Raw genomic sequence first — 27,829 nt, 5'->3', positions numbered from 1 at the left:
TCAGAATCTGCGCCATCCCTTGCCTGTGAGTTGAAGGAGAGGCAAAACGAAGAGCAGAGGGCCATGAAATGGCTGAATCGCAGGTGATGGAACGGACTGCCGACCCAGCAAATTCCAACGGCAGGTTCACCATCAGCACCCTGATCAGCACCGAGGACAGAGGCAGGCCTCACTATGGCCAGGGGGACACGGTTGCCTACGACGCTGCCCAAGCCAACCACCTCACCCACAACAACACTTTCTACATGCGGACCTTTGGCTACAACACCATCGAAGTTGTCCCCACTTACGAAAACTATGCCAACACAAAAGTCTCCGGTGAAGCCAAGAAGACCAGACCTACCTTGTCCGATCTACACTCATTCCTCAAGGTAAATTGAAGCCAGTTTGGTTCACAGAATGTCTGTTGCACAGAGTCACGAACATAGGAAGCTGCCTTATTAGTGTATCTATCTTAGTATATCCAGCTCAGTCAGGGGTCTCTCCTGCCACCAGGGATTCCTCTTGGGACCTTTTGCATGCAAAGCAGGTGCTCTAACTACTGTTCTTTACAGGTCTGTCCCTGCCTGATCACAATCTCCATTAGGTCTTGAGCCAGGGGGACAAAGCATTGAATCTTGCCCCACATTCTTTCCCAGCTGGAAGAAATCCTCATTGGTCTTTGGGCACTTTTCCTGATCTGCATTACTTGGATCACAGAATCATTGAATTGTAGAGTTGGGAGGTATCCCAAGGTTCATCTAGTCCAAGCTCTGCCATGTAGGAATATGCAGGTGGCCCATATGGGGATGGAACCCACAATGTTGTTATCAGCTCCACACTCTAACCAATTGAGCTAACCTCAACAGTGGGTGAGGATGGGTAGCTCAGAATGTTTTTTCTTTGGGGGACTCTTTCTTGAGGTCTTTAGCAACTCTGATTTCTTTTTTCTGCCTTTTCCCACAAGCTCTTATGGAAATAAGCAATACTGGCCAAGAGCCATGGATAATATTTTTAAAATAATAATAATAATAATAATATCATAGAGCTATTTTGCTCGTTGCACTTTAAAAAATGCATATAGAGAAGTGGCATGAAAATAGCCCCATCTCTGTGCCCTTTTGACATCTGTGGTGTAGTGGTTAAGAGCGGTAGTCTCGTAATCTGGGGAACCGGGTTCGCGTCTCCGCTCCTCCACATGCAGCTGCTGGGTGACCTTGGGCCAGTCACACTTCTCTGAAGTCTCTCAGCCCCACTCACCCCACAGAGTGTTTGTTGTGGGGGAGGAAGGGAAAGGAGATTGTTAGCCGCTTTGAGACTCCTTAAAGGGAGTGAAAGGCGGGATATCAAATCCAAACTCTTCTTCTTCTTCTTCTTCTGCATGCTTGGATCGAGTTTTCCACCTGACAGTCTGATCACACATTCATTTGAGAAGGTGGGAAAGGGAGGTTCTCAGGGCACAGATCCAACTTCTATTTTCTTTTTCTTCAAACAAAGTTTTTTAAAAATATAAAAGCAACAGCATAAACAAAAAATAATCAGTTACAAAACAGAGGAGCAGGAGGCTGCATTTCCCAAATAAACAGAGAACAGATAATTAGAAAAAAATAAAAGCAGAAAAACGCATCAAGAAAGCCAGATTTCGCAATTTGGTGGGGGAAGAGAGTTTTGTATACCTGAATTTGACACATAAGCAATCAGATCCTGCCAAACAGTGTAGAAATGTTCGGCATCTTCCTTATCCTTAGAAATGCATAATGTGTGTGTTATTTTCTCTGCTGCAGCCAGAATATCCATATTCCTGTGCCGCAACAAGAGGTTTAAGTCCTAAAGGTCTTTGACTCTGGGTCAAAGTATTCATGTAAGACTTTCCATAGATTGGGAAATTGCTTTTTGATCATCCCATAAATTCAAAAGAGCAGGATTGTGGAGAATCCTTGACATCTGTTTTCAATATCAGATTAAATCTGTGCACATGAGAAAGAAGATGATGCCTCTGAGCATGTGCAGAGAACTTTCCTCCCCCAGTGCCAATATGTATTTTTCATGGCTAACCTTCTAGAGGTGCAGTAGATGTCCCAGAGCCTTGTGACCCCTTAAAAGACTAGCTGGTTTAATGTGGCATCATATTTTCTATGCCAGCCTTCTCCAGCCTGGCACCCTTAATATGTTTTGGGCCACAAAACATATTAAACATATCTGGCAGGAGCTGAGAGGAGCCATAGCTAAGAAGAGTTGGGGCCACCAGGCAGGGCCGAGACTTGTGGGAAGTTTTAACATGCTTTCAGGCAGGTGCAAGAAACTTAACCAGCTTTTTTAACCAGGGTGAGTGTCAGCATTAAGCCTGGTGTCCTGAGCAGGACCAGGTGGCTGGTCTAGTTAAATAACAACAATAATAATTTCCCACAATGGCCAGGAGAAGTTCCACATCAGGGGCATTGTGGGAAATAAAAATGGTGGCTACATTCAGCTGCCAAGGTCTGCTTGGAACCCTGCTGTACACCATCACCACAGCCTACCAGGGTTCACTAATGTAGGACAGGGCTGGAGAACTTCATGCTGAGGGGACAAATGTGGCCCTCCAGGCCTCTCTACCTGGCCCTTGGAACACTCCCCAGGCCATGTCCCTCACTGGCCCTGTATCACATCCTGAGCTGGACTCTAATAATGCCTTCTCACTTGTCTGGATGGTGGATAGATAAAGGTTTGTAGAACCAACCTGTGGCACAAAGAGTAAAGTTTCATTTGTTGTTCCGCCCACTTTCCCCTTTGAACCTGCCCACCAATGGCCCTCAGAAGGTTACCCAGGAAGGAACATGGCCCTCAGGCTGAAAGGTTTCCCCGGCCCTAATGTAGGAGAGGGAACCCAGAGAAGGTCATTTTCCCAGGTCCCCCTCAACCCTGGAGTGGGCCTCATTCTGCACCAGCAGGGCAAAGCCAGTTCATGCAGCAGCCATTTGGGTTCTGGACACAACCAGGTCATGGCCAGACTGTCCACTATGTCCCAATAGAGCCATACTCCTCAGCCACCCAGTTCTGATGACCTCTGCATTGTCCTTGCTGGCTGAGACAGGATGTTCTGTACCTCAGGTGTCTCTTTATCCCATAACTTTTCTCGCTTTCCTCCTGCCCCCAATTTTGCAGTTTGATTGCCATCAGTTGTTGTTGTTTTGTTCCAGCAAGAAAGTAGCCATCTCCACCCGCCAGCGTACGAGCTCCACAGGGACATCATATTCCCCGAAGAAGGAACTGAGGAGGAGGCTGGTGAGGGGGATGCAAAGCCTCAGGAGGAACCTGTCCGTTTTGGGTGGGTTAAAGGGGTGATGGTGAGTACCGTTACTTAGTTCCCCACTCCTGGCTTAAAGGATGTCCTGGGCCAGGGCCTTTTCTGTAGTGGCTCCATCCCTTTGGAATTCTCTTCCCAGGGAGATATGTATGGCCCCCTCTCTACTGGTTTTTAAGGGAACCCTATTTTATTTCAGCCAGCTTCTGAGTGATCATGCCCCTCAGTTGTCTGGATGGAGGAGAGAGAGAAGCATATGAGTGTGGAGAAGCTAGGCTACTATACAAAGGTAGAAAGTGCATTTGTTGCTCTGCCTGCTTTTGCCTCTGGCCCTGCCCACCAATGACAGGTGGCCCCTTGGAAGGCTGCGCAGGTAGGAGTATGGCCCTCAGTCTGAAAAAAGCCTTGCTACTCCTTGCTATAAATCATGGTATCAACATATCACTCAAGAGTTCTCTTGGGTGAATTGCAAAGGGGGTTCATGGAATCACAGAACTGTAGAGTTGGAAGGGACCCCAAGGTTCACCTAGAGCAACCGCCTACGATGGAGGAGTCACAGCTGAATTGCCAGGCCACAAACTGCGATGGAGAGACAAGGCAAGGTGCAGGGAACTGTCTTCCTTCCAGACACCCCTTGTGACATCTTCCTTTACCAGACAGATCTCGTCGCTTATGCCAGGGGTCCCAGTGCTCCTTTTCTGACTAGTGAACTTCAGGCACTAGGTATCTTTTAAAAGAAGGAAATGTTTAAACATGTGCACCCACCTTCACATGCACACCCTTCAGTCTGAAATGGTACAGTCCAGGGAAGACTTGACCATATTGTTCTTCTGATGCTATAAGCAGACCCAGAGGTGTCAGGGCACTGGCTCACAGGTTTTAAATGACTAGGTCTCTGGTCCTCTTCACCGGCCCTGAGGTGCCTACATGCTTCAGTTATTCTCAGTTACCAATTGCTGCTCCCATAACTTTCCAGATCCGTTGCATGCTTAATATCTGGGGTGTGATTCTGTACCTGCGGCTGCCTTGGATCACTGCACAAGCTGGAATAGGTAAGTCCTGTTGAATCTAACTGCATGGTTGAGGCAAACATATCTTGGTATATACATGACGGCTTATCCACACTTCCAGCCTCAGCAGTTGGAGAGGTGGCAGCCCAATAGAGGACATTTTCATTGAGAGCTCCCAAGTTGTGGAACCCCTCTGTGGGAATCCAACCATGGCCTTAATGTCTAAGCAGTATAATTCAATACAACTGCTTTTCTTCACAGCACTGACTTGGGTGATCATCCTGCTTTCTGTGACAGTGACCACCGTCACAGGGCTGTCAATCTCAGCCATCTCCACCAATGGCAAAGTTAAATCAGGTAGTGTTTTGCATATCACCTGTAGAAATATTGACAAAGTTGCACGGGTTGGGTTGGCAAGTGTGTGTGTACACATTGAACCTCTGCTTCACATAGACAAGTCTCATCATTTTTCAAAACAAACAGACAAACAATGTCCCACCAGCTTCATCTATCAGAACCAGATGAGACTTCCTCGAGGGGGGCGGGCGGAACCATTGCTGGCATGGCTGAGGCTCAGGAGGAGTGGGAGGCATTTGCAGAGGTGGACAAAATGACTTTGCCACCTAGAAGATTCTCCACTCAAGAGACTGACAGATTCAGGGGATCCACCATTTTTTGCCATTTCTCATCGGCCAGCTTCAAATCCCACCAAACCGCTCCCAGGAGGAGGGATCTGAGCAGGGGCCCAGAACTAGATGACCATTTAGGTCCCTCCCAACTCTACAATTCTATGATTCTATGCCTGCCCAATTCCTGGGTACCAGTGTGGTGCAGCAGTTAGGATGCTGGACTAGGTCATGAGAGACTAGGGTTCAAATTCCCACTTGGTCCATGAAGGTCACTGGGTGACCTTGAGCCAGTCAGCCTCACCTACCTCACAGGGTTGTTGTGGGGATTATATGAGGAAGAGGAGAACCAGCTTGCATGCCACCTTGAGATTCTTGGAGGGGAAAGTGGGATAGCAATGCAATAAGATCAAATATATAATTTGCAGTACGTGAGCTATACAAGCCTTTGTGATGGTCCTTGTGTTCCTATATCTCAGGTGGGACTTACTTCCTTATTTCACGAAGCCTTGGGCCTGAGCTGGGAGGCTCCATTGGCCTCATCTTTGCCTTTGCCAACGCGGTGGCTGTGGCCATGCACACGGTGGGCTTTGCAGAGACTGTGCGGGACCTGATGCAGGTAAGCCGGGGCAACTGCTGCCACCAGGCTATGGGGAAATCTCTGCAATCTTTGAACCACATCAAGGACAGCAAGAGGAAGCCTGGTGCAGTGGTTAGAGTGATGGAGCAGGACCTGGGACACCAGAGCTTAAATCCTCACTCAGCCATGAAGCCCACTGGGTGACTTACCACACAGGGTTGTTGTGAAGATTAAAAATGAGGAGGGGGAGAACCATGTCGGAAAGGCGCAGTTTAAACACAATAATAAAATAAATAAATAAGGATAGCTCCACATAGAGCACAATGCCATAGTCTAAGGCTCTAAGCAATAGGTTACTGGCCCATAGATCTGTGTGAGCAGGCTGTCCCAGGAACATCCAGAGCTGAAAACAGGCACTGTGCGCCACTGAAGCCACCAGGGCTCCCAGCAGCGGTAGAGTCTAGGAGTTTCCCCAGACCATGAAAGGTTGGCATCAGAATTTATAGGTTGAATCAGAACAGCCCAGGAGATTCTACCTATTTTTACATTAAAATGGTCCTCAAATAATAACTTCTTTAACTGTGTCCAGACATTGCAGCTAAAAAGGATTGATTTTCAGGCCAAGGATTCAAATCCCACTCAAACAATTATTGGGGGCAAAATGACACAGCTGTGTGAAGTCTTGAGCACTCTTACATTTTGGGGTAGATTAGTCAGCACTGATCTTTTAACCAAAGATCTTCCTATTCTAAATGCAAGCTTTTCTCTGCAGATGGGAAGCTGTCATATCACAACTCCTTTCATCTCCGACCATTGCCTGTGCTGACTGGGGCTGATGGGAGTTGGGGTCCAGCAGTTTGTGTTTTTTAAAAAACACATTAAAAAATAATAATAACCGGTTGAACGAAAAGGTCTTCACTTCACTTGGCACAGAAAATACCATAAAGAAGGTGCCAAGCTAGCCTCTCTCAGGTGGACATTCCGCAACCAGGTCACCACCACTAAGAAGGCATAAGCATATAATTGAGCCATGTTCCTTCTGCTCTGGCATTGCCTCTTCCAGATTTCTGGCACTTTTAGGTGACATTTAGTTATTTACTTTAAATGATTTCTAAATGACTTAATATCGAGAAAACAGGATTCCGAAAACAGAGGTGCAATATACAAGTGAAACAGTAGCATAAATACGTACAATGGCAGGAATCCAGGAATAACAGTTTCTGATCTTATGGGTCAAGGAAAGCCTGGGCAAAAAGGTATGTCTTTGCAAGACGTCTGGAGCAAGTGATGGATGGTGCTTCATGCATGGCAGAGGGAAGGGCATCCCGAAATGGAGATGCCAGAGATTGAATCTAGAGCCTTCTGCCTACAAAGTACCTTTTCTGCTGCTGAACTACGGCCCCTTTCCAACCCTGTGGATTTCTCTGCATCACGCCCTTTCCCAGATTGTGCCTTGAGTCCCCAGTGCACTCATTCTGATGCACCCTGTGAGCACTGACCGTTGGTGTTTTTTTCTGCCCAAGGAGCACAACTCTACCATGGTCGATCCCACAAATGACATTCGCATCATTGGGGTCATCACAGTGACTATATTGCTTGGCATTTCTTTGGCTGGGATGGAGTGGGAAGCCAAGGTAAGAGCTTCGTTATGTACGTGTTTGTTTTTTTAGAAGGCCTGGGGCAGAGGCAGGTCCGGCTAATGGGGAGAGAACCCTATTCTGGTCATGAGGAGCAACCCATGGGGCAAGGCAAGTCAGTGATCCCAGCACTACGGAGAGCTCCAAGGGGCTGGGAGTAGACTGAGGTTTCTGCCTCCAGCCTGCCTCTATTAGGCTCCTCCCCTTTTGGAGAACCAGGGTCTCTTAAAAGACCAAACACACGGCCTGAAGATGGTCTCCTTGTGTTGAAAGGTACCTAGTACAGGAACACTCAGTTCCCAGTAGGGTTGTCATTGTCACAATGGATTTGCTTGGTCTTTGCAGGCACAGGTTCTTTTCTTCTTTGTCATCATGATCTCCTTTGTAAACTACCTTGTGGGAACCATCATTCCAGCCAGTGAGGAGAAACAAGCCAAAGGATTCTTCGGTTACAGGGGTAAGATGCTGGCATGAGTGGCTGAGGGAAGAGAGGACTGTTCATGAACTGAAGTACTCCAGAAGAATTAAGTTGGTGTAAGGAAGCAGTGGCGGTTGGAAATGATGCCGAAGGGCCATAACCCAGCATGAGGGCATCTGTTTTACATGTGGAAAGTCCTGAGTTCCATCCCCAGTGGCATCTCCAGGTGGTCCTGGGAAAGACTGCCTGCCTGAAATCCTGGAGAGACCCTGCCAGCCAGTCCGTGTAGACAACATTGACCTAGATGGACCAATGGTCCAATTCAGTGTAAGACAGCTCCCTATTCTGGTGTTTAAACAGCATGTAAAGTAGCTCTAAATAAATAAATGGGCTGAAGTTGTGTTTGTGACTAGCAAGTCAACAAGCTAAACTAGATTTGTTTTAAATAATAACAACAGGAACATTTGAGTTTGGTTCTCTTGCTCAAGGAGTGCATTCAATCCTCAAAACATAAGACGAGCCCAGCTGGGTCAGATTAAAGTTCTGGTAGCTGTGGTAGAATAATAATAATAAATAAGTTGAGATGGTGTTGGAGTGACCAGACAGGTTTACATCTCTCCACCCAGTCCAGTGCCCTGAGGGAGATGGAAATTGCCCTCTCCCACCTCATTGGATTGATCATCAGGTGTAAAGTTTGCATACACAAACACACACGTGACAAAACCTTCTCTTTTCCAGCGGACATCTTTGCGCAGAACTTTGTGCCAAACTGGCGTGGGCCTGATGGCAGTTTCTTTGGTTTGTTTTCCATCTTTTTCCCATCAGCCACTGGCATCTTGGCAGGAGCCAACATTTCAGGTGATTTGAAGGTAGGCGGGTCTGGCTGCTGAAGCCCAGGGGGTGGGGTGTTGGAGTCAGCAGCCTCCTTTTGGAAACATGGCCCAGGGCAATAGTTGGTGTGAGAAATTCTGGGTATTGGGACAGAGGGTTTGGTGGGTCCCATTCCAGACTCTTTCTACATATAGCCTGTTGTGGATGCAGAGGGACAAGTCTTTGATTACATATATTTCTCTCTCTCTCTCTCTTTCAGTGAGGGGTGACTTAATACAGCTAAGCATGAAAAGTTGCATATGCTTTCCCCACCGCCAGCCTCCAAACCAGGTTGGGTTTGGAGGCTGCTATACGCAAGCCTTGGGAGCCCGGCAGGAACTCTCACCGGGCTCCCAAGGCTTGCGGATAGCTTCATGAAGCCTGGAGAGCGAGAGGGGTCAGTGTGCACCGACCCCTCTCGCTCTCCAGGCTTCAGCGAAAGTCTGCATTCGCACCATAGGACACACACACATTTCCCCTTCATTTTTGGAGGGGGAAAAGTGTGTCCTATAGAGCGAAAAATACGGTAAGTTCAATCTACTTTCCTTCCACCCATGTTTCATTTGGGAGAAGCCAAAGCCCATGCAGTTCTATGCAAAACTGTGTGTGTTTCTGTGTGTTCCTATATACATAGAAATGTAAGGTGTCATAACACTGCAGTTTACCAAACACAAACTCCAGCATGACAACAGAACATCAGGCAAGCAAGTGAGTAAGGAGGGGGAGTTGCTTCAGAGAGAAGTTTGGCAAACCAGTCTCTGGGGTGCCTTCCCACCTCCATGAAACCTCACTGCAGCCACAGGCAAGCAGGAGGAGCAAGTGAGGAGGCAGGCAGAGTGGGGACTCATCCACACTTAGCTTTTGCCTAGCACTTTCCAGGCAAGGTCCGCACTTTAAAGCTCCATGTCGTAGCGCCCCTTTTTTTTCACCCTGAAGCACAACAAACAGTGATTTTCTGCAGATTGCCATTTGCTCCTGTTCAGTGTTAAAAGAGCAGGTTTTCACCGGGAAAGCTCCAAAGCAAAAGAAGAAGAAAACGAGTGCTTGGGAAATGGAGCTTTGTTAGCATGGGCTCTGCCTGGAAAGCACAGAGGAAAGGTAAAGTGTGGGTAGGCCTTAAGTGAGTGAGCCAGTGGCCCAGGCAGGCAGGTGAGTGATGGAGAGGCACAGGTGAGCAAAAGGGAGAAGTTGAAGGAGCTGTGTGTGTGTGTGTGTGTGTGTGTGTGTGTGAGAGAGAGAGAGAGAGAGAGAGAGAGAGAGAGAAAGGTTTGGGTGAGGTGTAAACGGGTTGGCAAGAGGGGAGGGCAGGCGAGGTTGGTGAGCCCTTAGTAGTATCACAATTACTGGTTAATGTGGTGGTGCCTATGGAAGGCATTTTCCTAAATCTCATTTATTCCGTTGGGTAGGATCCTGCTGTGGCAATTCCTAAAGGGACCCTCATGGCTATTTTCTGGACGACTGTGTCATATCTGATTATATCTGCGACTATTGGTAGGTAATGGTCAGGCATTAATCGTAATCAGTAAGGTAAATGTAATACGTTTCCAGGCACAATTCCAAGTGTTGGTGCTGACCTTTAAAGCCCTAAACGGCCTCGGTCCAGTATACCTGAAGGAGTGTCTCCACGCCCATCATTCTGCCTGGACACTGAGGTCCAATGCCGAGGGCCTTCTGGTGGTTCCCTCACTGTGAGAAGCCAAGTTACAGGGAACCAGGCAGAGGGCCTTCTTGGTAGTGGCACCTGCCCTGTAGAACGCCCTCCCACCAGATGTCAGAGAAAAACAACTACCAGGTTTTCAGAAGACATCTGAAGGCAGCCCTGTTTAGGGAAGCTTTTAATGTTTGACAGACTATTGTATTTTAATATTTTGTTGGAAGCCACCCAGAGTGGCTGGGGAAACCCAGCCAGATGGGTGGGGTATAAATAATAATTATTATTATTATTATTATTATTATTATTATTATTATTAATCAAGTGAAGCAGGGAAAGCCAACATGCTTTCCCCCTGGATGTTTTTGGACTGAGCATGGACTCAGGAGCATTATGTCTTAATTCAAGGTGTATTTCCTGAGCTACTGCTGTCCACCTGATTCTGGTTGGTGGGCTTTATCTATTCATTCTGTAGGATTTGTAAAGCATTTAATTGTCAAGACCAGTGAGCAGTTTACAAGGGGTCCTGGTAGTCCTGCTCAGAGTAAACCTACTAAAGTTCAAGTTGTTTTTAATGTTTGGTGTTTTATCGTGTTATTAATATTCTGTTGGGAGCCTCCGAGAGTGGCTGGGTAAACCCAGCCAGGTGTGTGGGGTATAAATAAATTATTATTATTATTATTATTATTATTATTATTATTATTATTATTCAGAATTAACTAATTTCAATGAGCAGAATTAACTAATTTCAATGGGTCTGCTCTGGATAGAACTTAGCTGGATATGTGAAAATTTCAAACATTTCAAAATATAATCAGCAGCTTTAAAATATACATGATAAAATAAAATTGCATATTAAAATGCATGTCAAATTTACATATCTGAGTAGGCTTGGTTAAAGAAAAAGAAAAATTTCAGCCATTGTCAAAAAGAGAGCAGCGAAGGCACATGCCCAGTACCAAAGGGCAGAGAATTCCAAAGTGTAGGCACAGATAGCCCGAAGGACTGAATCCTTGCAAATGTGGAATGAACATTATATGGTTTATTTAACAGGATTTATACATGGCTTAATTTCCCAAGGTCTCTAACTGGATTGGGGCTCTGGTGAGAAAAACAAAGTAGATCCAAGCAGCCTGAATTTTGCCCCCCTCTGCTTAGAGTGGCTCATGGGTCTTTGAAATTAAGAGCCCACATTGTGGAGGAAAACTGTCAGAAATGATGCTAAATTATCATGGTCCCTTTCTTAGGGGCATGTGTGGTCCGGGATGCCTCTGGAAACGTGAATGACACCATCTCTGTTGGCTCTGTGGGCTGTGAAGGGATCGCTTGCAACTTGGGCTGGAACTTCACGGAGTGTGCTCAGAGCCACACCTGTAATTTTGGGCTTATCAATTTCTACCAGGTATTATCAGCCGTACTGCCATGGGGAAGGATGTTTTTTATTTGACACCTGGGCCTTGGGGATACTTGGAAGGGGGACAAAGACACTGCCTTCTTCCATTTAAATCTATTGCAGCCCAGGATCCAACCCTACCAGATGGGTTGCAATCTCTGATCAATCATGGGCATGATGGCTGGATCCATCACTTAGCTATGATTCCTGCATTGCAGGATTTGGACTAGATGATAGTTTGGGTCCCTTCCAACTCTACAGTTTTATGATTCCATGACTACTGGTGGCTTCTCTGCTGTGAATAGATCTCCAGACTGGGTTGGGGACAAAGCCAGCTGCCTTTGACAATGGGGAGGCACAATGCAGGGAGACTGGTTTAGTGCCTAGACCCAGCAGGAATCCCTGAATAATCCATCAATCTGCCATATTAGCCCATGAAGCTCAGTATTCGATAACCTAGTGGCCATGAGCAGCTGAGCTCCCTAACTTCAGATTTGGGAAGAGGCTTGTGGACGTTGCCCTCTCTGATTGGCTCTTCCTCATTCCACCAGTGCCCATCCCTTTCCCCACTTCCCGTGGGTCCAGGCTGAACTCCTGAGAGGTTGTGGGAAGTGGGCGATGCTTCTCCTCCTTGCTCTGATCAGGGCCCGCATGTAGGGAGAAGAACCCTAGAATCACAGAACTGCAGAGATGGAAGAGACCCCAAGGGCATCTAGTCCAACCCTCTGCAATCCAGGAACCACATTCAGAGAATCCTTGACAGATGGCCATCCGAACTGTGTTTAATAACTTCCAATGGCAAGGCAGCAACAGCAAAGAGGCTCAAGAGCGGGACCCCTGATTGGGTGGGGGCCATGACAAGTGTCAAGTGGTACACACACACACCCATGCTGGCCTGTGAGAAGAAGCCAAGGTGTCCTCTCTTGGTTTTGACAGAGCCCATGGGGGACCACACAGGTTGGTAGTTGCAGCACCAAGGACAGTTCCAAGCGAGAGCCCTTGCTCTGATCACATTGGCGAATGAACCAGTGGTGGGTTTTGTGTTTCTGGGGGCCGGATCTGAAGGTTTGAAAGAGTATCCTCCATCTTTGGACTGGAGTATCCTCCTTTCTAATAAGTCCTTCTGTGTGCATCACATGCACTGATATGGCGAGCTGGGAACATGGGTCACTGGTGTGGAGGGGATTGGTTTCTCGGGGGATGTAGGCTTAGAGGAGACAGACTTCAGGGGCTGCTCTGGGGTGTCTTGGACTCCAGAGGCCATGACCTAGGTTTGGGCTGTGCCTCAGGGCTGGCTGTAACCCTGGAGCCTGGGCTGCTGTGCAGATAGATTGGACTGGTCTCTCTGAGTTTTTGAAGTCCAGTCTGCTGCTCTGCATCATGCACAGTGCATATGTGATCCGTTGTGTTTCCTTGCAGAGTATGAGCATGGTGTCTGGCTTTGCACCACTAATCACAGCTGGGATCTTTGGGGCCACCCTCTCCTCTGCTCTGGCCTGCCTTGTGTCAGCCCCCAAAGTCTTCCAGGTGAGAGACGGGGCAGCTAACCAGGAAATTTGGATTCCCCTCCCAACCAAAAGCTAGACCACAGTGCTAGGATCTGATTGCTTTGGGGCTGAGCTTGAACCTGCAGGAATGTGCTCTGAATCTGAATACAAATGACCACAACTGTCCACAAAGTGTGAAAAACCACCAGCCTTATTTCCCCCATCAGTAAAAGAAGATGACTCCACATCTTCCTTGGGATGCTCTGAAGTTGACTGTGAGATTAGATTGTGATATGTCAAACTGTGATACATCAAGCATTTCATTGGGTAAAACTGCTCTAAAAATGATGATGAGTTTGAGCATGTTAATGAAATACAGAGCCCAGTCCTTTTATAAATGACAGGCAGTGGGTCATGATCCATTCGAACAGTTAAACTCCATATAGAGGTTGATATTCTGCCTGTTGTAAATGTATTTTATCTTCTACAAAGATAGATTTTATGTGGACTATTGACACTTGTATCAAATAAAATTTATTTAGAGAAGAAAATTAATTAGAAAGAAAACAGCAGCAGGGCCCCCCAAAATGGATACATACCAAACCAGAAGCTACTCAAACAAAATGAAAGCTAAATTTCATGAAAAGTCTGAGAGAACAGCAATTATTTCACCTGATAACTAAAAGACATTGATGAGTGTGCCAGGTACATGTGTTTAGGAATGGAATTCCATAATTCCAGTGCCACCACGGAGAAGCCCCCTTATCCAGTCATCGCCCCACTAACCTCAGGATGTTAAGGACACAGAGAACTGTCTCCAGTTTAAACCTTGACATTTCTGGGCATGTTCCTGATGGCTCAAAACCTTGTCATGAATAGCCATTTTGCATCTCCCCAACAGTGCCTTTGTAAGGACCAGCTCTACCCCGTCATTGGCTTTTTTGGGAAGGGTTATGGAAAAAACAACGAACCTATCAGGGGTTACATGCTGACGTACGTCATTGCAATTTGCTTCATTCTTATTGGTAAGTAATTCAGGGGGTCATGAAGTGGGGGAGGGGCAGAGTCTGATTTGACTCAGGGTGGAGCAAACAATGGCAATAGGATGGTCTTTAATTCTGTGTTGAAAGTCCCCAATGTTATGATTTAATAAATAACAACTACCCTACAAACACCTGATTCTGCACTTTGAATAATTTGCACAAATGAACGGAACCTCCCTCCTTCTCTCTCCTATCCCTGCAGCTGAACTGAATGCCATTGCCCCCATCATCTCCAATTTCTTCTTGTGTTCCTATGCACTCATAAACTTCAGCTGCTTCCATGCGTCCATTACCAACTCCCCAGGTAAGGGATGCTATTTATTCATTTATTCATTGACTCTATATCCATCATGTTCTCCAAGAAGTTCAAGGTGACACACATGGTTCTCCTCATCACAACCCTGTGAGGTAGGTCAGCCTGAGAGGCAATGGCTGGCCCAAGATTACCCAATGAGCTTCATGGCTGAGTGGGGATTTGAACCCTGCTCTCCCAGGTCCTAGTCGGACATTCTCACCACCATACCACCACTGGCTCACGGTGCTTAGCATCAAAAGTAGTGCACCAGGTCAGGTCCTACGCCACTTCCAGAGCCTCACTGTCCTGAAGCTGGGAGGCTGTTCCTAGCAGATCTAAACAGGTTTGTGGGCCATGCACCTGGAAGCAGGATCTGAGCCCTTCAGTTGGTATATGGCCTCATTGTCAGCCACAGCATCCAGGATGGTGTAGTGATGAGCAAGCAGGGCTGCAAAATCTGAACGTTGGGAAGCCTGATTTGGTTCATCCCTATAGCCCAGCTGCCTTTCCATATTGGGGTGTTTCTCTCCCTCCCCATTTAAATTTTATTACATGTTTACATTAAGCTAACATAATTTATCCAACAGTGTCCTAAATAGTAGATACAGTGGTACCTCGGGTTACAGACGCTTCAGGCTAGAGACTCCGCTAACCCAGAAATAGTACCTTGGGTTAAGAACTTTGCTTCGGGTTGAGAACAGAAATCGCACGGCAGCAGCGGGAGGCCCCAGTAGCTAAAGTGGTACCTCAGGTTAAGAACAGTTTCAGGTTAAGAACAGACCTCCAGAACGAATTAAGTTCTTAACCCAAGGTATTGTGCATCAAATATATGTGGCTGAATGGATAGATTGAGAGATTGATCTGCATCAGCTACTCGCCATTGAAATTTGTGTATGAAGTACAATAAGAAAAAATCAGGTTGCACTCATATCCTGCCATTGTGAGAACAGGATGCTGGACTAAATGGACCCTCTTGAGCCCGATCCAGCAGGATCTTCTTATGTTCTTAACACAACTGAGCAAATAAAATGGCCAAACTAAATTAAAAATTACGCAATTTAAAACTAAGAGAGCATCTCTGGGCCTTTATTTTAATGACAGTCACTAGAAACTTTCCATTCTTTGCTATCACCAGCTAATCCAAGATCCTCATGGAGAAAAACGATATAATAATCAGCTGGATGCCCTGGATGAGATAATAATAATGTGAATGTGTGGGTAATCTAGGCTCATGACAGGTATTTAGGTTCTTTGCCCTATTTTACAAAATTACTCCAACGGCAAAAAAATAGTTCCCATGTTTCCCCTAAAATAAGATCCATTGATATTTGGGGATGGCAGATCAGTATTACCTGCAAGGCAGTTGCACAAGAAGATAGTGTGTGTGCAGTGATTTGATTGCCAATTATTCTGGTTCTCTTTCATTGTCACATCCACCCAGGTTGGAGGCCCTCCTTCAATTATTACAGCAAGTGGGTGGCTCTCTTTGGAGCCATTGTGTCCGTGGTCATCATGTTCCTGCTGACCTGGTGGGCTGCCCTCATTGCCATTGGAATTGTGGTCTTCCTGCTCGGATATGTTCTGTATAAGAAGCCAGGTATGTAACTGGGGAACCTCAGGCCTGGCGGGGATGGGCAAACGTCTCTACATCTGGCCCTCAGAACTCTTCCTGCATCAGGCCCCCTCCCAGCCAAAGCCCCTTTCCCCCTTTTAATGACCTGCCCACTTTTGCCTCTGGCCCCACCCATCACTGGCATGTGACCCCCCCCCCAATGTGGCTCAGAAGGGAATGTGTACAATGCAGGAGGTTGGACTAGATGGTGCCTAGGGTTCCTTCTGACTCTGCTGTGATTCTGTGAACACCAGCTACCATTAAGCAAAAATAAATGCTCTGATCCTGCTTGGCTGTTTCTCTCTAGGGGTGAACTGGGGCTCATCCGTGCAAGCCGGTTCCTACAACATGGCCCTGAACTATTCTGTGGGACTCAACGAGGTGGATGACCACATTAAGAATTATAGGTGAGGAAGTGTACAGTGCTTTCTTCTTGGTGCTTATTGAAGACCCTCCTTTTCCAAGAAGCCTTTTAGGTCAATATTGTCTGTGGGCATGCAGTAAAGCTGAATGTCAGGCAATTCAGGACTGCTTCTTCATGCAGTGCAGAGTTAAACCAGCAGGCTCTTCTGATACACTTATGTTCTGTATTGGACTTGAAATTATTTTTAATGTGCTTTTTTAGTAATGTTTTTATTATTACATTATTTTGGGATTTTTTATGGGAAGCAATTCAAAATAAATGATGTCAACAGTCAGGGAATGCAGTTGGGTAAACAGAGAGCTCTCCAGCTGCCTGAGAAAGTGCCCCACTGTTGGTTCTTGTCTGAACTCCACAGGGAGCTCATTCCACACAGTGGGAAGAGCAACAGAGGAGGCCTCAGCCGGCACAGTCAAACCAATCACATCAACGTTGGAGGACTAGATGGGAATAGGCCTTCCGAGAGATAATCTGGTCCCAAGTGCAGCCTATGACTTCTCATTTTTTCTCCCTCAGACCTCAATGCCTGGTGCTGACTGGCCCTCCCAATTTCCGTCCAGCCTTGGTGGACTTTGTGGGCACCTTCACCAAAAACTTGAGCCTGATGATTTGTGGGAATGTGTTGATTGTGAGTATTTATCACCATAGGAGAATCAACTTTGCAGGTTGTGGACATCTATCTGCCTGCCTGCCTGCCTGTCTATTGTATACTTCTGAAGGCCCCAGGCTAGGAATGGTTTCATCTAGGAGCTCTTTTGGAGACAGTTGATTCTCTATGAATCAACCACCTACAGTGAACCCATGAGGTGTGAAGGCTAGCATACAGAACCCATGGTCTCAAAGTAGGGACCTTGGTGACAAGATTGGGCCACTTCAGACCTCCAGGTCAGTTTGTAAGCTAGTTGGGCTGATCTCAACTGTGCTACAGCACTGTAGGTGGATTCTGCAGATTCTGGCTCAGCAGGGATCAGGAGGCCCCAAAAGCCAATAGAATCCCAGCATGAGCCTGTCAAAATGATGGCTCTGGCTTCCTCAGTTCGATTTACTTACTGCTGGACCACACAATCTACCTGTGGAACCTGCTGCTTACTTATGCACAACCAGCCCCACCAGGCAGATGCCTAGAACACCCAAATGGCCCCCAATGGGAAGCTGGCAGTAACCCCCACCCCTCAACTCCCATCTTCAGATGTTTAGGAGAGACTGGAGCACTTGCCTTCTTTACACATTGTGTTCGCAGCAGAAGACAACTGTGTTCACGCTGGAGTGGCCGCAGCAAATCTGGTTTCCCCATGAAAAGCATAATGAAAGCTGCATTTGATTCTGTTTGTTCCCCCTGGAAGGATAGTCAGCTAATTAAGCAGGACTGAATGATAGGCTCGGAAGATATGGAAGGCAATCACTTCCAGCTGCAGCTTAATTGCCAAGGCAAAGATCAGAAGCTGCTTTTTGAAAGCAGGGCACATTAATCACAGGATGGCATTCTGTTTCCAGATTACCTCTTATTCTCTGCCTGAGGTGCAGCAATTGCAGATGTGGTGGCTGATCAATGGGGAAATGATTGGCCCCTTTGCATTATTAAGCTGGCCAAGTGCCAAATTCGAAAACAACAACACAGAGGTACCCCTTAGCTCAAACTTCCTGGGCTCTGAAGGCCTTTCTTCAAACTGCAGACATGAGGAAGTGGCATGTATAGGTATAGGAAGGAGCCCCTGTGCATGCTCAGAGGGATGACTTACACCTTTTGTGATTGAAATAGGATTCTAGGTGCAGGTGGCACCCATGAGACAAGCCCAGGGATGGGATCTGATCATAGGCTCTGTGTCCAGCTTGGACTTTAACTCCCATCAGCCCCATTCAGCACGACCAACAGTTAGATATGGTGGGAGTTGTAGTCCTAAACATCTGGAGGGTGCTACATTAGTGAAGTGCAATTTGGATAACTTGATGGTCACACGAGTCAGGAAGGATGTGCCTGTTTTAAGCCAGCCGCCCTTGGGTCTCCCACTGTTTTCTTCTGCTTTCTCACAGGGGCCAGGCAAACAGATGATGTCTGAGTTCCGTCTTGCTTCCAGAGGCCACGTCAAGTGGCTGACCAAGCGCAAAATCAAGTCTTTCTATACTGATGTCTTAGCTGAGGACCTGAGAACTGGAGTTCAGATTCTTATGCAGGTAAAAATCAAACAAAAAGAAAGAAATCTTGAAATGCTGAAGGTAAGTAGGCAGCCCATGTCTACAACGACTGCTACATTGAAGAATCCTTAAAACGATTATTGTGAAAGTTCAGTATTCATTGGACAAATTAACTGTTGTTTCTTACTGTCTGTTTTCAGCAGCCGTACTTTGTGGCAGAATGCAGCATGCTGGTGGCATTACTGAGGGCATTGTCCTGCTGCTTCCTCATGAGGAAAACTGCTCTTTAGCACTCAATCAGAACAAATGGCAATTTGAGTTTTCTCTGGCTTGACGTTTCCTTTGATTTAGCACTAAAGAGCAGGTTATCCCTGGGAAAAGAGAGGAGGAAGGGGGGAACCATTCAGACCCGTGGTTTCTAGGAAAAGGACAAGTGTGGATGAGCCCTGAGTTAAGTTTAGAGAAAAGGCGAGTAGGAGGTGACAAGACAGAAATTTATAAAATTACGCATGGCATGGAGAACTTGGCTAGAAAATCCCCACCCCCCGCCCAGTTGTTTCCACCCAAGTTCTTAGTTCAGCCCCTTGAGGAATGAGGAGGGAGTGTCAGTTTGGTCTATAATGATACCCCCCTTGTTCTCTGCTTTGATAAAGGCTTCTGGTCTTGGGAGAATGAAGCCCAATGTCCTTGTGATTGGTTACAAGAAGAATTGGCAGGCTGCCCATCCACAGACGGTGGAAGAATACATTGGGATTCTGCAGTAAGTTGGGTCATGGCATGGGATCCATTTAAATGATTTAGCGGCTGCAGCTGTCTGTGGCCACCATTAGCACCAGGGATGGGCAGGTGTGTCTGTTTATGACTTGGGCAAATTTTTCATATGTTCATTTATAAATTGGCTCCCGTCTTGACCAACACTGAGGCTAAGGAAGAGGAGGAGGCTGACAGGCAGGGCCATCCTGTGAGCTGCTTGTAAGTAAGAAGGCAGGTGGGGGGCTGGCTGCAGGGCAGATGTGGGTTGGTGGGCAGTGCCCCATTTGCCTTCATGGAGACCAGCCTCTGCTGATTCCAACCAGGACTTCTGAGATCTGTCTTACACTGACTCTGGCAGCCCTTTGGTTTTGTCTTCCAGTGATGCTTTTGACTTCAAGTATGGCGTGTGCATGATGCGGATGAAGGAGGGGCTCAACATCTCCAGTCTTGTGCAGTCTCACAGTGAGTTCCTCCACCACATCCTGTCTGGACCAGAGGCTTCCTAAAGTTCAGTTGATTTGCCTAAAAGGATGCAATTAGGAACAGAGGATAATAATAATAATAATAATAATAATAATAATAATAATAATTTATTTATACCCCGCCCATCTGGCTGAGTTTCCCCAGCCACTCTGAGCAGCTCCCAATCAAGTGTTAAAAACAGTACAGCGTTACATATTAAAAACTTCCCTGAACAGGGCTGCCTTAAGATGTCTTCTGAATGTCAGGTGATTATTTATCTCTTTGACATCTGATGGGAGGGCGTTCCACAGGGCGGGCGCCACTACCGATAAGGCCCTCTGTCTGGTTCCCTGTAGCCTCACTTCTCGCAATGAGGGAACCGCCAGAAGGCCCTCGGCACTGGATCTCAGTGTCCAGACTGAACGATGGGGGTGGAGACGCTCCTTCAGGTATACAGGACCAAGGCCGTTTAGGGCTTTAAAGGTCAGCACCAACCCTTTGAATCGTGCTCAGAAACGTACTGGGAGCCAATGCAGATCTCTCAGAACCGGTGTTATGTGTCATGTGGTCCTGGCGGCCACTCCCAGTCACCAGTCTAGCTGCTGCATTCTGGATTAATTGCAGTTTCCGGGTCACCTTCAAAGGTAGCCCCACGTAGAGCGCGTTGCAGTAGTCCAAGCGTGAGATAACTAGAGCATGCACCACTCTGGCGACACAGTTCGCGGGCAGGTAGGGTCTTAGCCTGCGTACCAGGTGGAGCTGGTAGACAGCTGCCCTGGACACAGAATTAACCTGCTCCTCCATGGACAGCTGTGAGTCCAAAATGACTCCCAGGCTGCACACCTGGTCCCTCAGGGGCACAGTTACCCCATTCAAGATCTGGGACCTTCTGCATGCAAAAAGATGCTGTAACCACTGAACTGTGGGACACAGAAAAGAACACAGGAAGCTGCCTTTGGCATTTGGACCATTGGTCAATCTAGCTCAGTGTTGTCTACAATGACTGGCAATAGCGCTGTAAGATTTCAGAGAGGGGACAATTCCTAGACCTGTAAAGACACTGCCGGGAACTGAACTTGAGACTTTTGCATGCAAAGCAGATGCAAAGCAATGACCTGTTCCTTCATCCTAACTCATGAGGAAGGTAGGCCCTTCCCGGATGATATGCTGCACTCAGCATTAGACAGTGGCTCATCACAAGCCACTGTTCAGTGTTAGGCACCAGGCCAAGAGGCGAGGCAAACAAACACAAAAATCAAATAAATCTGATCTTGCTTCTTTTGGTCCTTCTCACTAGTGTAAGGAGGAAATGAATCACAATCCTTGTTACCATCCAACTGCTAAGGGGGTGTTCTTTTGCTCCAAGCCAACTTCCAGAGCAGCTTTTCCAAACTTGATGCCCTCGTGATGTTTTGGACTACAACTCCCATCAGCCCCAGCCATGGCTGTGTTAGCTAAAGCTGGCAGGAGATGTAGTCCTGGGCAGCTGGAGGACACCAGGCTGAGGAAGAGTGCTCCATTGTGTTCATTGCATATTCTCTTTCCTCTAGTTAACCCCGTGTTTGACCCAGCAGAAGATCCACAGAAGAACATTGAAGAGCCTCCTGTGATAAGTACATGTCAGTTCCCAGCAGGTTCATTTCTGTGACCTCTAGTGCTCGTCTTTCTGTTAAGACTGTCTTACCTGTGGGGAAAGTGACTGACTTGGGCCACAGATGGAAGGCCTTTGAAATCAGAGTGTGCCGACTCAGAGGTTTGATTTCTTCTCCTACAGCACAGGAAGAGAAACCTGCCATCTTGGGCCCTGTCTTGACCATTCTCCTGTCGGGTCCTGCTTGTGACCTTTCCTCATCGATCTGGTTTGGCCACTGTGAGAACAGGATGCTGGACTGGATAGGCCTTAAAAGGATCTAGGGCAGTAGCCAGAGTAGCCAAGATGGTGCCTTCCAGATGTTGTTGAACTACAGCTCTCATCATTCCTGCCCATTGGCCCTTTTGACTGGGGCTGATGGGAGTTGGAGTTCAACATCCGGAGGATTACAAAGTGAATATTTAATTCTGTTGGTTATGCTTACTCCTAGGATTTATGATTTCTACCCTAGCTTTGCAAATGAGATGCAAATAAAAAACAATCCCACATTCATTTTGCCCCCCCCCCCTGCCCAATTTGGTTACTCTCTGAGTCAGGACCACATCAGCCCCATGTAAACATCAGTTCCAAGTTGCCATCATGTTCTACTGTCTCCTACAAGGCCTATGCCAAAATTATTGAAACACATTTTACCATGTGATAAGAGCTGCCTGTGAGACTAGGGATGGCATTCTCTGAAAACTTCCATGCTCTGTTTCTCAGCACATATTCCCCCCCCCCCCCCCCCAGTTCCCATCTGGCTCCTAGATTTCAAGAAGAAATGAGTTGTTTATTTACCAGTCACACTAAAAATACAAACTATTATCAGATTATATATGCACCGTCATAGTATAGTATGTATAATTATATTACATATGCATAATATATATATATATATATATTCCAGGTTTCCTAAACTAACCAGCACATAAGCCGATGCATACAGCAATGCATATAAAAATACATACATATTAATACTTGTAAAAAAATGTTGCAGAAATACATGGCAGCATGGGACTTGGCTCTTTTATACATAGTTAGTCCCACTCAGAGGAGACCCACCAAAACTGATGGCCTAACTTAGGTACATCAGTTCTGACGAGTCTATTCTAAGTAGAATGTAGCTGGATACAACTCAATATATAATTTACATATTTTTGCATATAATTAGATGGTTTTTTTTTAAGTTTCCTAATGAACAGAATGGGAAGTAGAGTATCTCAAGAGGGATTTCATAAGCTTGCAAATTCACTTGGTGAGTGGCGTTTGAAATCCTGGGCACTCTCTTACTCATGCAGTGGGGATCCTTTTTATTATTATTCCTAGTGGACCCTGATGCCTTGGTAGCAGAACAGCAAGCAAGCACTGCCTTCCAGATAGAGCAGGGCAAGAAAACCATTGACATCTACTGGCTCTTCGATGATGGAGGTAATTTCAGCATCCTTCTACCACATAGGTAAGGATTTGTGGTACCAAAGGAGCGTTGCACCTTCTGGTCCAAACCTCTGCTTGGACCCATCACTGCCATTTTTGCTTTGGGGCTTCTGGGTCAGTGGCGTCCCTTTTTCATAAGGGAACAGTTAGGGCCACAGGCGCCAGCTTATGAGGATGATGGAAGGGGAAACATCACACGCACAATGTCCCAATATTACACACGTGAGCATTGTGCATGCCTCAATAAACTGGGTAGAAGCTTCCCAAGCTTTGGGAAGGAGGCAACACGCTTTAATACTTTAATACTCTAATTTACCAGGAACATTTAGGGAACTAGTCTACTCCCCCTAAGGCCTGAACCAATGGATTCAAAGTACGAATAACAAAAAAGGAGATTCCAACTAAACATTAAGATGAATTTTCTGATGGTCATAGCAGTTCAACAGTGGAACGGACAACCTCAGAAGATGGTGGACTCTCTTTCATTGGAGGTTTTAAAACAGGTTGGATGGCCATCTGTCAAGGATTCTTTAGCTGTGATTGTCGCATTGCAGAGGGGTGGACCAGATGACTCCTGAGGTCCCTCCTCACTCTACAGTTCTACGATTCTTTGGTCCCAGGGGCTGATCTGAGGCACATGATGCAGCAACCTTGCTAAAGCTAAGCTGGCTTGGGTTTGGCCACTCCTTGGATGAAAGGCCACCTGAGAACCTTGCCTATAGCCACCACAGGCTCCGTCTTGGAAGTACAGTGTGATATAAATCACTATTTGCCAACCTGGGGCCCTTGAGATGATGGGAGTTGTAGTCCAAAACATATCTAGGGTACCAAGTTGAAAAAGACTGAAATAAACGAAGGATTCCCAGACTCCATTTTCTCCAGGGTTATAGCTATTTGATGAAGAGCCATTCTGTGTTCTTACTTGGCAGGCCTGACGCTCCTCATCCCTTACCTCCTTGGGCGCAAGAAGAGGTGGGGGAAGTGCAAGATCCGGGTGTTTGTCGGAGGGCAGATCAACAGGATGGATGAAGAACGCAAGGCGTAAGTCTAGGACTGCTTGTGCCCTTGGTTGGATTTGTATCCCTTGTGCTCTGGGAGAGGGCTGTGGTAGTGCTCAGGCCCTTCTTGAAAGCTTCCCATTGGGGCATCTAAAGGCTATGGTTACAAGAGTAATTAGGCTATCTATAGAATTAAAACAATGCAAAAAAAAAATGTATCTATTAAAATGCAGATTGTGGGAGAAATGATAGGAGGGTGTCAGGTTGAGGAAGGCTGGTCCAAGATGCATAGCAAAATTCCTAACATGAAGAGAGGTTATCGCATTTTAGTTATCCTCAGAATGTAAAGAATCAGTGTGTGCACTGGGCATAGGAAAACATAAACACAAAACCGCTGCCCCCTGCAAAAGGTACTACTGGTCTCTTTCTCCTCTTGCAGGATCATCTCCTTGTTAAGCAAGTTCCGACTTGGGTTTCACGAGGTCCATATTCTTCCTGACATCAACCAGAAACCCCGACCTGAACAGTAAATCAAGACTAACTGTAGCTTCATGCTCATCCAGTTTAATAATCTGCAGTTGTCTTTTTTATTGTTATTTTGTTTATTTAAACTTTGATGGGTGGTGGGGTTTGTTTTGTTTTTTTTACTTATTCCTTAAATTTTAAGGTTTGTTATATAAATAATAATAATACAGGATGACTGTGTTAAATGCATAACACGACCTCCTGTTTTTTGCAGTGGTTATGCATATACATTAAAGATTGTGTAATAATTTGTATCAGAAGCACCTAACATTTTACATTAGAAAAATTAGCTATAAATATGACTTTTTACACTATGTGGAAATGTGGTGAAATTAAGGCTTTGATGGAGGATAGGGCTGTCAGTGGTTACTAGGCACAATGACTAGGTTTCTCCCTCCAAACTGTTGGAGGCAGTTTGCCTCTGAATCCCAGTTGCTGGAAACTAGAGGGGAGGGCAGGGGGCTCTCGTGCTCAGGTCCTGCTTGTAGGCTTCCCTCAGGCATCAGGTTAGCCACTGTGAGAATGCTGGCCTAGATGTGCCACTGGCTTGATCCACCAGGGCTCTTCTAATGTTCTCAAGGCTAGAAAAACAAGAAAGTGCAACTGAGATTTGTCCCCAGCTTGGTATTACAGACCTGTATGAGTCCCCACAGCTGACAGTTTCATGTTGGATGCTGGAATGTTCTGGGGAAGAGAGGTCCTAGATGGTCTCTTTGGTTCAGGCAGAAACAATACCACCTGGTCACTTACAAGATCTCCATGGTTTTGTTGACAGTGTGAAGAGATTTGATGACTTAATCGCCCCATTCAGACTGAACGATGGCTTCAAAGACGAGGCAATGGTGAACGAGATGAGGCACGGCTGCCCATGGAAGATTTCCGATGAGGAAGTCATGAAAAATAAAGCTAAGGTCTGAGGGTCTCACTGGCCATGTGGAGAGTGGGCTTTGCCACCACAAAAAGTGAAAAATAATTGCTGTCTCCTCTCAATGGGTCCCAAGGCCTTTAATGCAGGGGTGGCTGACCTGTGGCCTTCGAGATGGCACTGGACTTCTACATTGTTGTAGCATGCCCTTCTTCCCTCTCCCATTCACGAAGCATCACCCGTCAATTGCTTCAGGCAACTCAGAAAGGCATCTCTTTTTGCCCTGACTTTCCTTGACCCACAACATTGGACTATCTTATTACTGAATTCCTCCTGTTGTTGTTTTTTAATAACACTCTTTTGTTGGCTTTCAAATTGTATCTCTGTTTTTATATTTTCATTGTTTCTATGTTGCATTTTTGAATACAGTGGGCCTGCAAATTACATGGGGCGGGGAGCAGTCCACGAGCAAAGGCAAAACTGTGTAGAGTCAGCATACCCCTGGAATCTCCCTCCCAGCTGCGCAACCATCCCTACCTATCTGGAGTGGGTATTGCCCTCTATCTCCTTTTCCAGGCTCTGGTAAGGTCATGTGACCTTCCCAGTACCCAGTAAGCAAGGCAGATGGCCCAAAAGCTCTACTTTTTAAGCCCCCCCTGTCTTGCTTATTGGGTTCTGGGAAGGTTGTGCAAGATCTTGGGTGGCTCCTTCTGACTCCTCACTCCCAGTTTCCAGTTATTTATTTTCCCCACACAAAGCTGCAATGATGTAAGTAAATTACATGTAAATTGTGGGACCACTGTACCGTCGAGAGATTTTTTAGTGGTTTACAATGCTTTTAAATAAAAAGAAACAATAATAAACCCCAGTTGGCATGGCCAACAGTCAGGGGAAGTATAAGTTCAGCAACATCTGGGCTTTAAAGCACCTTCGTAGCATATTCATTCCCTCAACAAACTCTGGGCACTGTAGTTTACGCCTCACAGTTACAATTCCCAGCAACACTTAACAAACCACATTGTTCAGAGTGGTTTTACAGCCGGCCCCTCTTCCCAAGGAACACTGGGAAATGTAGCTCTGTGAGAGGTAACAGGAGTGTCCGAAGAAATCTCAGCATGCTTAACAAACCGCAGCTTCCAGGAACCTTTGAGGGAAACCATGGCTGTTTAAAGTGCTTTCAAAGCTTTAAATTCATGGTGTAAATGTGGCCTTAATCTCTGCATTTACTGTCTATTCTCTCTTCCGCCCTTCAGTCACTTCGACAAGTAAGGATGAATGAAATCTTGCTGGATTACTCGCGAGATGCAGCTCTCATCTTCATGTAAGTAAGACAAGCCACCAACCAACTGACCAACCTGAGTTTTTGCATGTGCTTTGTGAAATGTTGACCTTACAAAGAAGTATGGCTGGAAATGCATTGATACGGGCTAGGCCTGCACAACCCAGCAAGCTGAAGCAACCATGCATGGTGGCCTCCAAGGGCCTTGGCTGTTGTGGAGGTGGGGGAGGATTAACAAAATCAATCCTTAATAATAAAGAAAACTGTAACAAAACATAATGAGAGACACTAAATACAACAACAGGAGGCAACACGCAATGAAGGGAGGGGCTGGTTTTAGAGCAAAACACACAAGCCCCGCCCACCAGATAACAAGCACTATACTATTCAAATTAGGCCCCAGTGTTTTTCTTACATTGACAACTCTCCTGGGACTGCAGTCCCGGCAGGCAGGATTTGCAGGTGCCCCCTCTCAGGTCTCACTCAGGAGGGTTGCCATGCGTAGCTAGGGTGGGCTGCATTCAGCAAAGCACAGCAGATGTTGTGCAGGCCAGATTTAGATTGAGCAGCTGCGTCCCCAGCCTGGTAAACCTCTAGATGTTCTGAGCTATAGCTTCCGTCAGCTCTTGCCACCCAGCTACTACAGGTCTCTGGCCGTGCCATAAAAATAAGAAACCAGCTGTATTTACAACGAACAAACCCAAGCTGTCCTCTGCTTTCTCCACCTTTTTTTTCTAGAACGCTGCCGATAGGCCGAAAGGGAAGATGTCCTAGCAGCCTCTATATGGCTTGGCTGGAAACCCTCTCGCAGGACCTGAGACCCCCCGTCATCCTGACCAGGGGCAACCAGGAGAATGTCTTGACCTTTTACTGCCAGTGATTCTTGGGCAGCTGAATCAAGATGAAGTTGTTCCAGGCCAGATCCTGCTCTTAGGACTTGGGCCTTCTGGAGGGTTTGTTTCTGGTGGTGTAAGGTCCACAATAAAAGACTTGTGGTGTGAATGATGAATATTCCTGAGCTGTGGTGTGAATGATGGATATTCCGCCCTGCCACAAGTTGTTAAGAGGAATAATCTGACCAACGGTCTCCGGTAGATTTTGATGGATTGCTGAGGGGAAGTGGTTCGCCATGTGTCCTGCTGTACAGAGGAGAGTTCTTGAGTTGAAAGCATCCTCTACTTCAGGTGTGGTGGTATTTCCTGCCCCCCATATGTTGCTGAACTACAACTACCATCACCCCCTGGCCATGTTTGCTGGGGCTGATGATGGGAGTTGTAGTTCAGCAACATCTATAGGGCCAAAACTTCCCAGTTTAATGGTTGCTCAGTCTAAGTTAAATAGGGTTGCCATATTTCAAAAAGTAAAAATTCCTGACATCTGCAAAGTTGGGTGTGTTTTTTTTTGGGGGGGGGAATAGTGATTTTAATCTTCTGGAGCTGTTCCTG

At 46.5% G+C, this 27,829-nt stretch overlaps 1 protein-coding gene across 2 annotated transcripts; it reads left to right on the top strand.

Annotated features, from left to right (window-relative positions):
• Window positions 1–14: 14 nt before the first annotated feature.
• Window positions 15–27,829, top strand: SLC12A3 (solute carrier family 12 member 3). 2 transcript variants are annotated; one of them, XM_081872416.1, is made up of 26 exons: window positions 15–371; window positions 3,159–3,305; window positions 4,239–4,314; window positions 4,534–4,629; window positions 5,378–5,517; window positions 7,002–7,112; window positions 7,461–7,572; window positions 8,272–8,402; window positions 9,810–9,894; window positions 11,302–11,456; window positions 12,867–12,974; window positions 13,836–13,959; window positions 14,180–14,281; window positions 15,714–15,869; window positions 16,192–16,291; window positions 16,822–16,933; window positions 18,337–18,477; window positions 19,092–19,198; window positions 19,571–19,653; window positions 21,204–21,266; window positions 22,610–22,711; window positions 23,647–23,758; window positions 24,155–24,241; window positions 25,016–25,151; window positions 26,359–26,426; window positions 27,123–27,829. In XM_081872416.1, exons 1-26 carry the CDS (start codon window positions 69–71, stop codon window positions 27,262–27,264), a joined length of 3,099 nt encoding a protein of 1,032 aa, XP_081728542.1. In that variant the 5' UTR covers window positions 15–68; the 3' UTR covers window positions 27,265–27,829. The 2 variants fall into 2 exon arrangements, with proteins under 2 accessions (XP_081728542.1, XP_081728541.1); XM_081872415.1 differs by having other exon boundaries at window positions 21,204–21,272.

Source organism: Podarcis erhardii (genome assembly GCF_964252035.2).
Source record: "Podarcis erhardii genome assembly, chromosome: 7".
In the NCBI taxonomy this organism is placed as follows: domain Eukaryota; kingdom Metazoa; phylum Chordata; class Lepidosauria; order Squamata; family Lacertidae; genus Podarcis; species Podarcis erhardii.
Note: the sequence above shows the minus strand (reverse complement) of the source record. Positions and strands in the feature narration are given on the sequence as shown.